This window comes from Glycine soja, unplaced genomic scaffold, assembly GCF_004193775.1.
Source record: "Glycine soja cultivar W05 unplaced genomic scaffold, ASM419377v2 tig00104511_1_pilon_84547_1256723, whole genome shotgun sequence".
In the NCBI taxonomy this organism is placed as follows: domain Eukaryota; kingdom Viridiplantae; phylum Streptophyta; class Magnoliopsida; order Fabales; family Fabaceae; genus Glycine; species Glycine soja.
This window is the reverse complement of record NW_021144441.1, coordinates 637,871-650,500: the sequence shown is the minus strand read 5'-3', so window position 1 is coordinate 650,500 and position 12,630 is coordinate 637,871. Positions and strand designations below refer to the sequence as shown.

The 12,630-nt window shown below is 34.0% G+C and overlaps 2 protein-coding genes across 3 annotated transcripts; one reads left to right on the top strand and one right to left on the bottom strand.

Annotated features, from left to right (window-relative positions):
* Positions 1-922: 922 nt before the first annotated feature.
* On the top strand, positions 923-6,719 carry LOC114404559 (probable E3 ubiquitin-protein ligase HIP1). Of its 2 annotated transcripts, none has more exons than XM_028367469.1 (6): positions 923-1,087; positions 3,317-4,487; positions 4,586-4,636; positions 4,711-4,809; positions 5,161-5,316; positions 6,383-6,719. In XM_028367469.1, exons 2-6 carry the CDS (start codon positions 3,339-3,341, stop codon positions 6,530-6,532), a joined length of 1,605 nt encoding a protein of 534 aa, XP_028223270.1. In that variant the 5' UTR covers positions 923-1,087; positions 3,317-3,338; the 3' UTR covers positions 6,533-6,719. The 2 variants fall into 2 exon arrangements, with proteins under 2 accessions (XP_028223270.1, XP_028223269.1); XM_028367468.1 differs by lacking the exon at positions 923-1,087 and adding an exon at positions 2,526-2,581.
* Positions 6,720-9,657: 2,938 nt separating this feature from the next.
* Positions 9,658-12,396, bottom strand: LOC114404562. Its single transcript, XM_028367473.1, has 2 exons — positions 12,160-12,396; positions 9,658-11,967 (listed from the first exon to the last, which is right to left on the bottom strand). Exon 2 carries the CDS (start codon positions 11,446-11,448, stop codon positions 10,192-10,194), a length of 1,257 nt encoding a protein of 418 aa, XP_028223274.1. The 5' UTR covers positions 11,449-11,967; positions 12,160-12,396; the 3' UTR covers positions 9,658-10,191.
* Positions 12,397-12,630: the final 234 nt, after the last annotated feature.

The following is a 12,630-nucleotide window of genomic DNA, read 5'->3' as shown; positions in this document are numbered from 1 at the left end:
TTTATAATTTTTGATTTCAAGAAAATTATAAATTAATAATTCATAGAAACTGAAAAAAAAAATATTACACTCTATTGAAATATGATTCAATAGTTGTCTGTTTTCCTTTACAGTTCAAGTCTATTTGGAGTTCATCTGTTGTATTTTTGTATTGTATCATGAAGTTGTGAAGAGTGTTCAAAAGTCATTATTGATTTCCAATGCATATGAATACATTAATTACTAATTTACGTTGAATCCGAAAGTTCGCTGCAACTTAATACTAAGAGACATAGACTAATTTACCTTTTTGTTTGATATGTACAATATAATTACTTAAAAATTCTTTAAATTAATAATTATTAATTTATTGATAAATTAATAACTCTCTAAATTAATAAATTTTTTCGGTCCTCACATTATTAATTTATAGAATTTTAACTGTAATAAAACTCTTCAAATATATACTATTAAAAGTAAATTTACATAACTTAATAATTATACTTATGGACCTTTAATCAAATAATTATTAGAAATTATCTTCAACCAAATAGACTTTTCACACTTTTTACATATAAATATAAGTTATGCTATAATTTTATAAAATAAAAATGTGAGCAGGTAAGGTAAGGGTAATATAAAACCCTATAAATTTATTTATAAAAATGTATATGCATACATAACTTTTGGTTTTGTTTGTATTGAATTTTAAAATTAAATCTAAATCTGATTAATCTAAAAAGTTTTTTTTTTCAAATTTTGATCCATTAGATTTTGTTTTTTATTTTTTTTATTTTTCGGTTTTATCTGTTCATAAACATCCAACATTATCATTTATTCTCAAGTGCTTACTAATTTTTAATTAATAAAATATTTAGGTGCTGCTTTTTTCGTTAGCTTTGGAAAAGATAGTGTGTTAAAGAAAAGAAATGTTGTCTACCTCAGCATTGGATCATTCCCACACGTTTTGCACTTTTCCCTCTCCCTCTCTCTTCTCTAAACACTTCTTTTCTTTCTCTCTGAAACTCTTTTTTCTGTTTCTAAGGCCAAAGAAGAACAACACCATCACCACCTCCACCACCATCAACACCAATAACAGCAGCATAAGGTGTGAAGCTATTGAATTCACTTAAAAATTCTCAATTTTTTCCCTACTCCTGTTGTGTTCTCTCTTCTTTAATCCTTCTTTTTACACGAAGAAATTCGGGTAATCATTGTCGACCCGAACTGAAACCGTAAATATAATATATGTTGGTTTGATCATCGTTATACCCAGAAATTGAATTGAGAAAACCGGATTCAGTTTTAGTTTTTTCTTTTTCTTCTTTATTTTTCATCGTTCTTGTAGCTCAAATTCATGGGAGCGTTTGTTTGTTTGTTTTTTTTTTTTTTAATGTTTCGAGCTAAGAATTTTTGTTGAAAAGGGTTTGCTTGTTTTTTTTTTTTATTGTCACTGATGTTGTGCGGTGGGGTGAAGTTGTGTCCTTCATAAACGAAGCGACACCCTCTTTTTGGGGATGAAATTATGGGCCATTTAGTTATCAATTTTATTATAAAAAACCAGCTTTTTTTAATATTTTTCATTGAGGATTTTTATCTCGTAACTTAGTTTGTTAGTTGATTCTTCCATGATCAATTCATAAATGTTGCTTTGCAGTTTGGTTTCATGGTGTTTTCTGCTGATCATCATCTAATCATGTATTTGTTTCTTCTGTTTTTTTTTCCCCCTGTTTTGAATTGTTCCTTTCAGCTGAATATTTTTTATTAATGATTGAAGTTTTGAGGTCACTAGCACCCCAATTAAATGGTGTTATCAGCTTATAATGATAATAACTTGTGTAAATATGGCTATGGTTGGATTATGTAATTAAGCTATGTATACATGTTGGTAGAGTTTGTCACATGAACAAAAGGGAATTGAATGGTCTGTTCTGTTCTTGCTGCCACCCTTTTAGTAGAACCAAAACTAACCATGTTTCTAATCTTGTGTCCTGTTTTGTTATTTTTCTAGATACACCAGACCAAACATTAAACAAAATCCAAATCTGTTCTAACTTGTGGCATGTCTATCTAACGATACCATTTTGAGATAGAATGGCATGTTGTTGGTTCTGAGAAGTTGAACAAGGAGTTCCTTGTTGGTCAATGATATATGATTATGTGAATATTGCTAGACTCCATTAGTTTACTGTAATCTTCTTTAGTGTTGTATAAATATGTAAGCACACTGTAGTGGTTGTAGAAACTAGGTAGCCATTGGAGTGAGTCTTCCAGTAGCCAAAGTAGGCATATCTTTGTAGATTTGTGCTCAAAGCTCTAGAACATGTTTGCATGGTTTGTATCAGGCTGCTTGGAAGATTCAATAAATCAATTTAGCTTCTTACTAAAAGTATTGACTGTTTGGTGAAGGTTTGTTGCTGATTTTCTTAAACTTTTTATCATCCGAGTTTAGAGTGTTTTATTTATCATGTGGAATTAACTTTATTTTTCATTTGTATTTACTTTTCTCGAGGGCGAGCCCTGGTGCAGCGGTAAAGTTGTGCCTTGGTGACTTGTTGGTCATGGGTTCGAATCCGGAAACAGCCTCTTTGCATATGCAAGGGTAAGGCTGCGTACAATATCCCTCCCCCATACCTTCGCATAGCGAAGAGCCTCCGGGCAATGGGGTACGAAGTTTTTTTTTATTTACTTTTCTCATTTTTGTACACCAGCAAAAAAATTCTATATTGACTGTTTTCTAACTGTTATAAATTATAACTATAATAAATATTTAATACAAGTGCTTTTGTATAGCTCAAATTCCTTGAGTCTGATTGAACATGTGGAATTTTATATTAGCTTGTTCAAGCAATATGCTTTAAAAATGAAGATTATTGTGTATGCTTGATGTAAGAGCTTTCTTCCAATTCAAATAATGAAGATTACAAATAAGGAATTATTACAAAAAAATAGTTATTATACATGACAAGTTTGGATGATTTCTAGATATGCCATTTAATTTATAAAGCTTATTCAAAATCATAAAAGTGGGAAATTCCTACTTTCTTGATTGTAGTCCAAATTCCAAACTTCAAATTTATGTTGTGCAAGTAGGGCTTCTAGTTTGGGGGAGTGTGTTAAGTTGCAACTTGATTATGCTTATAAATCATCATTGAGAATCATTTAAAACTATTTTCACATACAATCTATATTCTGCTTTTGACAATCTTGAAAGATTGTATGTTATTTTATGCTTACCAGTTGCTGCTACTTCCATCCTCATGATTTTCTCTAATATCATGCCCCTGTATAGTCTTTGATTATCTGATTACTACTATTTCATGTCATTGTGTTGCAGATTTGAAGCTAATAAACAATTGATGGATGAGTATTCTGGTAAAAGAGGTGTAGATGGGATGGTATTCCCTAGAAAGGGAATGAGCCATGTATTTAGAGATACTGCTAATACTAGAGATCGAAATCGTCAAATTTGTAGCCGATTGGGTTGCAGTAGCCGAGCCAATCTTCCCAAAGTTGCTCAAGTCAGATGTTCTGAAAAAGGTAAATCTTTGAGGCCTTCATACCAGTCCTCTTCAAGTAGCAAGGGAGCAATTGGAAGTTCCTCTAGAACTACTAGTAACCCAGCCAAACGACTTTTAGAACCTAGGAAAACATTATCCTCTCAGTTTGAGGCAGATTCATCTGAAACTAGTAGTGTACAGGATGGACCAGAATTTTCAGAGCTCATCCCTCCAACAGAAGAAATTCGGAGAGGGCCTCTAGCTGAAGGGGAAAATACAGAGTCTAGTAATGCAATATTGATGGAAGTAGGAAGTTCCAGTGCAGTATCAAATACTAGATCTCAAAGGAATTTAAATCAAAGAGCTGGATTGCGTGGGCAAGAAATTAAAAGCACTGGTGCAGTGAGACAGGCTGTTTCCAGCAGTTATGGGTTAAGGAACCTCAAATGCAACTCTATATCTGATGTCGTCCGATCTGGTTGTTCATCATCAGATTCAAGCCTTAATAGAAGGAAGGATACAATAAAAAAGGGAAACTGTGAAGGGGGAGATAGTTCCACTGGTAGGGGGAAGAATATCACTGGGTCTTCACTGGAAGGAAGGAATTTTGGCTCCAGAAATGGCATATCTATATCCAACTCAAGAAGATCTAGAAATATTCCTTCTCACCGGAACACCAGCGTGGCATCAGTAAGAACTCCAAGATCAATTAGTGGTCAAGCCAGGGCAAGGTTTTCTAGCCAAGGAAATGAAAACCCTTTGCCAACCAGTGAGTCCCCTGTTATTGTACCCCTTTCACCTCATTCTGGTGATCTTAATGCTCCTGGCTTTTCATATCATACTTCTATGGAGACTCCTTTAAGTGGCTCAAGCTCTTATGGTAGACCAGGCAATAGCAGTGAGCAGTTAAGTGGTGTTATGCCTGTGTCTCCTGCTGAAGATGACATCACTCATTCTCTAATAAATAGAGATAGCTTTGGACATTACAATATGGGTGGTATTGCAGAGGTGATTTTCAGTTTGAACATAGTAGAGGAGAACATATTTAATATCATGGTCTTTGACGAGAGAGCCTAAAATAAAGTACTATATTTTATTGTATGTAGGTATTATTGGCACTTGAGAGGATTGAACAAGATGCAGAACTAACCCATGAGGTAATTCTTGACTAAAAGTTAACTCAACTTAGCTGGGCAGTTATTTGACAACTTTTCGTCTCGTGTCTTTGCAGCAAATTCTTTTGTTGGAGACCAACTTATTCCTCAATGGATTAAACTTTTATGATCACCACAGAGGCATGCGGTTGGATATTGATAACATGTCCTATGAGGTATTTTAATGCCATAAGGCTCTACAAATCAGTTTCTTATTTCCTTTTCTTTCATCAAATTTAGAATGGTTTGTGCTTTGTGGGCTGTATGATACAACAGTTTTGGATAAAAATATTCTTTAGAACACGTTTCTAAAAGTAATATTGGGGGATTAGAAGCTTACTCTAATTGATGTTTATAGGTACTAGGTAGTATGTTAAAGGAGAGAGGTTGGAAATGTAACTTGTCGAACTAGGTGGCTTTGAGAAGGGACTACTATCCTTAATGATGTAGCATGCTTGGTATTAAAAATCTATAAGTTTTCTTTTTCTAGTGTTATCTTAGCTCCAAAAGTTTCTGATTGATGACAGGAACTTTTAGCTCTAGAAGAGAGGATGGGAACTGTGAGCACCGCTTTGCCGGAGGAAGCATTTGCTGAATGTCTTAAAAGAAGTATATATCAGTCTGCATATACACATGAGTGTTGTAATGAGGATAAGGATGATATCAAATGCTGCATTTGCCAGGTTTTTACATAACATTTATTAAAACTTTTGCAAGGATGATGCTCACATGGCAAATGGGTGTCATTATACATCATCATGGTTTAAATGCATCTGCTTGTGTTACTAGGATTCAACTTGACAAATTTTAATTGATATCTGCATATCTGGTTCGAGAGAAACTAAATGGTCTGTTGATGAAGGGACAGTCATTTTCAGTCTCAAGCTTAGAGAAACTATTATGCATAGCACTGTAAAGGCTCCATTAGTATCTAGCTATACTAAGGCCCTGTTTGGATAAATGTTTCAATAAGTACTTATAGGAGAAGAAAAGATTAAGCTTCTCTTATAAATTAAAATTAGTTTTTGCATTAGCCAATTTATAGAAATTTTTATCATTTTAACCTTTTCAAAAGCTTATTTTAACTTCTTTTTTTGACACGAGCTTATTTTAACTTATGCATAAACTAATTGTAACTTATAGGAGGAGAAATTCAATTCATTTTACAGTCTAATTTTCTTCTTATATAAGTGCTTAATGAAAACCTTATCCAAACAGGGCTTGAAATATTTTAAACTAAAGCCAGTTATTTTAGTTATTTCATGTATAATAAGTCTCCGACATTTGCACAAATAGAAGTAATCTAAGACTAGCCACTAATGCTGTCAGACTCATGTAAACCTTAAAGTGTCACTGATGTTATTCCTGCGTTTGATTTCTATATCAAATAATTAGCACTCTATACAATTATCTCTATCTTACCTTTTTATCTTTTTCATACACATACTTTTCTATAATATTTATCAAAAAACAAAGGGGACACAACAAATGTTACCCCGCTTTGGACATAACAAAAACATTTTCCTTTCTACATCTAATTTGTACTCTAAAGCCTTACGCCTTCCTTTCTAGGAGAGAGAATAGGCATTGGGAATTGTGTTTCTCTTTTATTTTCTCAAAAGAGGAACATGTTGAGGTTTAGTGTAGATTTCCACTATAATATGATTTCTGATTGGTTGACAGTGTAAATAAATCAAACTCTCATTTTATTACAATATCTGGTTTGGATACATTTACTTTAATGTGCAGGAGGAATATGTTGTTGGAGATGAAGTTGGGGATCTGCAATGTGAACATAGATTTCATGTGGTTTGCATACAGGAGTGGTTGCGGCATAAGAACTGGTGCCCTATTTGTAAAGTCTCGGCAGCAATGTCCAATTCATCTTCACCTCATTGATTGCATTGTTCCTTTCTTTTACTTTTCATTTTGTACAAAATACAGATATAGATGCTCTTTACCTCTTCTTATTGATCGTATGTACATACATAGCCAATGTCTTCATCCATAAAAACTAATAACCTTAGCCCCTGGCTTGATGGACTCTTGAACGTGCTAATAGTCTCATCTTTTTTATTTACTTTTTTTTTATCAGCAAATGTTAGATTGTTAGAAATGTCAGTTGAAGGATTCGAACCAACCACTCCCCCTCCCCCCTTCACCCTTTTCCATTCATTGGGTTAACCTTATATCAAACTATTAATTTTCTATCAACTATCAACAATTAACTAACAAACTACTAGTTTTTATCTTTTTATTTTTTTATAATCCAAGATTTTATTATTCTGATAATAGCATGAACAAAAGCATAAGGAAAAAGGAATGCTCTATTCAAGGCTAGTCATTACTTGAGCAACAAGTGTAATGCAACTTACTAGTAACACAAGTAAAACAACTGCAATGCAAATTGAAAATATACTTGAAAGTAGGGAACAATTGAGAAGCACTTGTATAGTTGCACTAAGAGAGATCGAGAAAGATATACCTATACGATTTTATTTTATTTTTTGTATTTTTGTCATTAAAATCTAAACAATAGAGTGGTTCTATTCTGTTTTATTTGATTTCATCCTTTTTGGAGAAACAAAAATGTCCCCTTTTAAAATTCATTGATCCTGTTTTATTCTAGTTTTAAAATGAGTCAAACATAAACACAAAGTGCATATATTATGTTGGGTTAAATGTAATTTTGGTTTTCTATTTTGCTTAATTTCTAAATTTTGATCCTTACATTTTAAAATATAGACATTTGGTCCATCTGTTTTAAAAAATTATTGATTTTAATCCTCATATTTCAAAATAAAGACATTTGTTCTATTTTACAAAATTCACAATTTAGATTTTCATATTTTAAAAAAAAAAAAATACAATTTTGGTCTAATTTTCAATTTTATTTACATTTTAGTTTTTACATTATAATTAATTAAATTATTCTTTCATGATACCTTAAATGAATATGTTAGGTTTTCAACTTGATCAAAATAAAAATAAAAATGTAGACAAATTTGAGAATTTGACCAAAATTGTAAATTTTGTAAAATAGAACCAAATGTCGCTATTTTGAAATAGGAGACTAAAATTATAATTTTTTTAAAACAAGTGAATCAAATGTCTCTATTTTAAAATATAGGAACCAAAACTATGGATCAAACAAAATAGGAAACTAAAATTATATTAACCCTATTATGTTTTTTCTTGATATAACTTGTTTACAAAACACTACCCTAGTCTGTACATAAATTACTATGAGATAGTTATTTATTCACTAAAAATATTTATCATTTGATTAATGGACTAATGTGTTTTCTAACCAAAAAATGTTGTTAACCAATAATCATAAATTATTAGTAATCAATAATCACTTACAAGGATTCAGCTGCTTCTGAACAGTGTTTTTTTTTTCTTTCACTTTACCAGAAGTTTACACATTTCAATTAATTCAGGCAATCAATATATTCAATACATTCCATTAATAACCGTGAACGGAGGAGGGTCTTTAACACTTCCCTACAGAAGTTAAAAGATTAGATAAAAAGAACAGCTATTTACATAACTTCATTGGTTTCAGCAGTTACTTGCCATAACTAGTTCTGGCACATGTTACATGCAATTTTTCCTAGGTCTTTGCTCATTATTATGTCATTTGCTACAAAGCCACCATGAATATGCCTTCATAGCTTCCCCTGGCTACTTATAAGAACCTCCAAAACTTTGATGTGCTTGCAGAAGAATGCCAGGATGATGGAAAGCACAAAAGCCACTTAAATGGCCTTAGAAAGTTACAACAAGCGATGCAGACAAAATGCAATCTCAATTTTCTAAATAATAAGCATGAAATGAGTCAGTAATTCAGTATGCATATATAAAATAAACACAAATTTTCAATGTTTGGTTCAGATGGTACTACTCAGCAATTTGCCTACATGCATCTGGACATAGCAGTTCTTACATTAGTATGTCCCCACCATGGTATACAAGTATATACAACAGTCTAGCCTTTCATATTTAAGTTTGAACTTTTCTCATTGGTAATACACAAGAAATTTGATGTATATAATAATGGTAAAATCTATCTAAAATCCTAACCCTGATAAGCAATTAATTGTGCATTTATCAGGTGGGTTTTAATGCAAGAATAGAAGTACAGAACAGAACATCACTTAAAATATAATTTTCAATATTATTGGAATTATGCGATCTTACTGGAAGCACACAAAAGCAAATGTGTTACGACCTTTCAGTGATCAATTACAGATAAACATTTCTAATCGATTCAGTGTTGAATCCATTTCAATATTTATATCAATGCACCACGTTGGATCCAATGGCTTTTGCACCCTAGGGCTCAAACATGTTAATTTTTTCATTTTCCACCAACCTGTAAACCTGTACATATCTCACGACTTAATTCTCTTTCACTTTTCTGTAAATTGCACAGCTGCTTGCTGAAATCATTGTAGAAAACCAAGGCAAATGGCAAAATCATGGATTAAAAGTCAAAAGTAGACATTTTGTCTAAAAGAACCTGAAGATTGGTTACTAGATCATTTCTTTGCATGATTAACGAATGCAAATGGTTCGGATTCAAAATATTATCAATCCTCCGGTAGGGGTCCATCCACGAGTAACATACACAACAAGCCACTTGCAGGTAACTTTTACCAATCTGTCTGACTTTGAACAAGTAACTTACCAATACCTTATTCTCTGGAACACTGTTTAATAAGGTTCCTTCCAAGTTGAATTTCCACACAATTTAGGCATTTAATTCCAAACTAATAAAATCATTCCTGATATCAGATACTATAAGTTATAAAACTACTCAAATCTCAAATTGATAAATATCTCACTAATCATTCATATAAATAAAGACTATTTATATTATATTGATGACATAATTTAAAAGTCTAACATAAGATTAGAAATTCATTTATTGTCACCAAAATTAATTTGAACTAAAATACAAAACAAAAATCACTACAAGTAATGGTGAAAGTTGGAGTGATGGAGTTCAAACTTAAAACTGAAATCATCAAAGGAAAATTTAATTGACGTGTTATTGATATTGAATTTCAATCAATCCTCATATTCTAAAAATAGATACAGAACAACCCTTTGGTTCTTATACATGTCTTAGTTCCTTGATCCCAGCTACTCAACAGTTTCCCTGCAAAACTTTCTGAATCTTCTTTTTCATTGGCTGCGAAGGAAGCAAAAGCCTTAAGATCTCTAGGCTCTAGCAACGACAAATACAGCCAACACCAATGCTAAACATACAACAGTGCAACCAATCCTGGGCCTCATTTGATATTACCCTTGGTTGCAGATAAATGAATCTCCGAACCATCCTAGCCCTGCAAACAGCAGAGATAAGACATTTTGAAGCTAAAAATCAGTATTTGATCCTGGAAGGACTAGAAGTTCTCCATTTGGGGGGTCATCTGGTTCATCCTGGCAATAAGAACAGTGCTAAGTGTGCCAATGATCACCAACCATGGCCGAGCCATCAGAACCAGAAGCAGACCCAACCTTTGCTTAAAAAAATCTTCAAAGATGTGTTATTCCTCAAATGATTGCACAGAGATTTTCTCCAACTGTAGTGGCCAATCTTCTCCAAGTTGCTGTGGATTTAGCTCCATAGCAACTTTAAAATCATGTAAAGATACTGAGTGTGGTGGTGTGTGTTCGGGCTCAGGTTCTGCCAGCCCCCCAGCACTCGGCACATGTAAATGATTATTTGGCCAGATGCCATTAATGACCTTCCCCTGAATCTGCTGTTTTGAGACAGGGAGCTTCCTCGGCTCATTTCCGGACCTAGCCCCCACTAAATCAACACAAGACCTTATCAACCGTTTCAAGTACACATCTAACACATTATTCAACATATTTGCACATTCCCTAGAAACGCCTCCAAGACCCAGAACTGTTGTGATCTGCTCCATGCGCCTTCTCAATGTATCTGTATCAGATAACCTACCACTGTCACAACAACTAACAAAATCACTAGTGCTATTCACTGGCAATGCCTTGCGGGCCCCACCGACACTTGCAGTGCAGTAAGGAATCCCAAGTGGTGCTATCAAGGGACTTCTAGAGAAATTGAGGCGGTTTAACTGCTCCACCTCTTCCCCATCTTCAACAATTGATACTTCGATTGGCCCTTTACCATGTATCCTCGGTTTTTCCAGAGGCCTTTGAATAACATCCCCCATACCATTCTCAGGTAGCTCATCAACTGCCTGAAGATGCTGCATTGATCTTTGATAATCGCATGGAGTAAGAATTCCATTCTCCATATCAACCTTACTACCACTTTCTTCTGTAGCTGTGGATTGATGAGCAACAGAATCAACTTTTCCATTTGGTCCAAGAGGGCTCGGCCTATCTTTAAGCTTCCGATCACGCACTCCAGATCTTGACTTACGTGGGGAAACCGGCAAAACCCCATTGGACCAAATGGAAGCATTCTGATTTTGGAAGTTAGCGACACTCTGTTCGTGGCCATCCTCTCTACCAGGAGATAAATTATTGACAAGTGCTCCTGATTTTGGAGGACCTGTCAGCTGGACTGGCGGTGGGGTCTTGGCTTGGCAGGCATTCTTCAAAATTGACTTTATAAAGTGATTGTGTAACGGAAGATTCTCCCTGCCAAGTACCCGATAACATGACCTGTCAAACTCAGCCTTGCTCAGCTTCTGACTCAGAAACCTGTTCAAGTAATAAAAGTACCGCTTCGACTTATCCACTCCAATCCTCTTCACAATTTGCGCTTTCAACTCAACCAAATTGATTCTTGAGCTCAGCTGGGGTTGCATTTCTCAATCGACAGATTCATACACTGCCTGACAAATCAAAATACAACCCTCCCCCACACACACAGCCTCAATTTGACCCAAATTACAGCAGCTACTTCCACTTCCAAAGAACCCAAAACCTCCCCTCCCCCATATCATTCAACCCCAAATCAACTACCACAACCTCTGCAAATCACAACAACCAGATGCAGCACAAACCATCCTAACAACATTAACCCAACAGAAAACAACAATTTTGAACCCAAATACCGTTACCCTTTTTCCCGAATTTCACACACCACAGCACCACACAATGCAAAGCCAAGTCTTAGCTCCCCAACCCCCAAAACCCTAGAGATCAAACCGCAAGAAAACACACTAAAACCAAATTCAATTCAACAAAACTGAATGGCAAATCAAAACCCTAAGTCTGAAGCACCAAGAAGCGAACATTACAGCACCACTTGCACCAATCTAGAAAACCCTCATTGCTTCGCGAAATTCGCAACACCGCACGAACTTGGAGTCCCGAAGAGATCACTGAGTAGAACAAAATTAGAGAGAAATAATTAAAAAAAATGGTAATATTAATAAATTAATAAACAAATAAAAAGGTTGAAAGTTTCGAAATTGCAATGGAAGAAAGAAAGAGCAAGAAGTGCAAAAAGTTAAGGGTTGGAATTTTATTGAAGAAAAAACAAAAGGGTTTCTATGCATTGATTAAGCTCTGACCTCAGCATAGTTCGTGAATTTGCATAGAAATCTCGAAGCTCAGTTGCTACTTTCGAATCTTCGAAACTTGAGTTATGGTTATGTCTCTCTCTTTTTTTTTTTGTCTATTTTTTTTTGTAGTTGCTGATTTATGTGTATTGAACTTTGCTCTCTGCGTTTGTGTTTAAGCTCGATCGCTGGTAACAGTGTTTCTCTTCTTGTCTTTGCTTCCCGTTTTTCTTTTTATTTATTTATTTTTTTCTTTCTCTAGCTCTTCTTCTCTTTCTTTTTTTGGTAAGCAAACATTTTCTTTTCTATCTGTTTCTCTGTTTCCTTGTATTTTGGTAGGTTAATTGATGATGAACTTTTTGATGATCTTTGGAAATTTGTTTATTTTTTTTGTTATGTGTTATTGGAGTTATATTTGTTATTTGGTCTTTTAGTGTAAGAATAACTTGTAGTGGTGTGGAATGTGTAGGATTTAATTTTGAT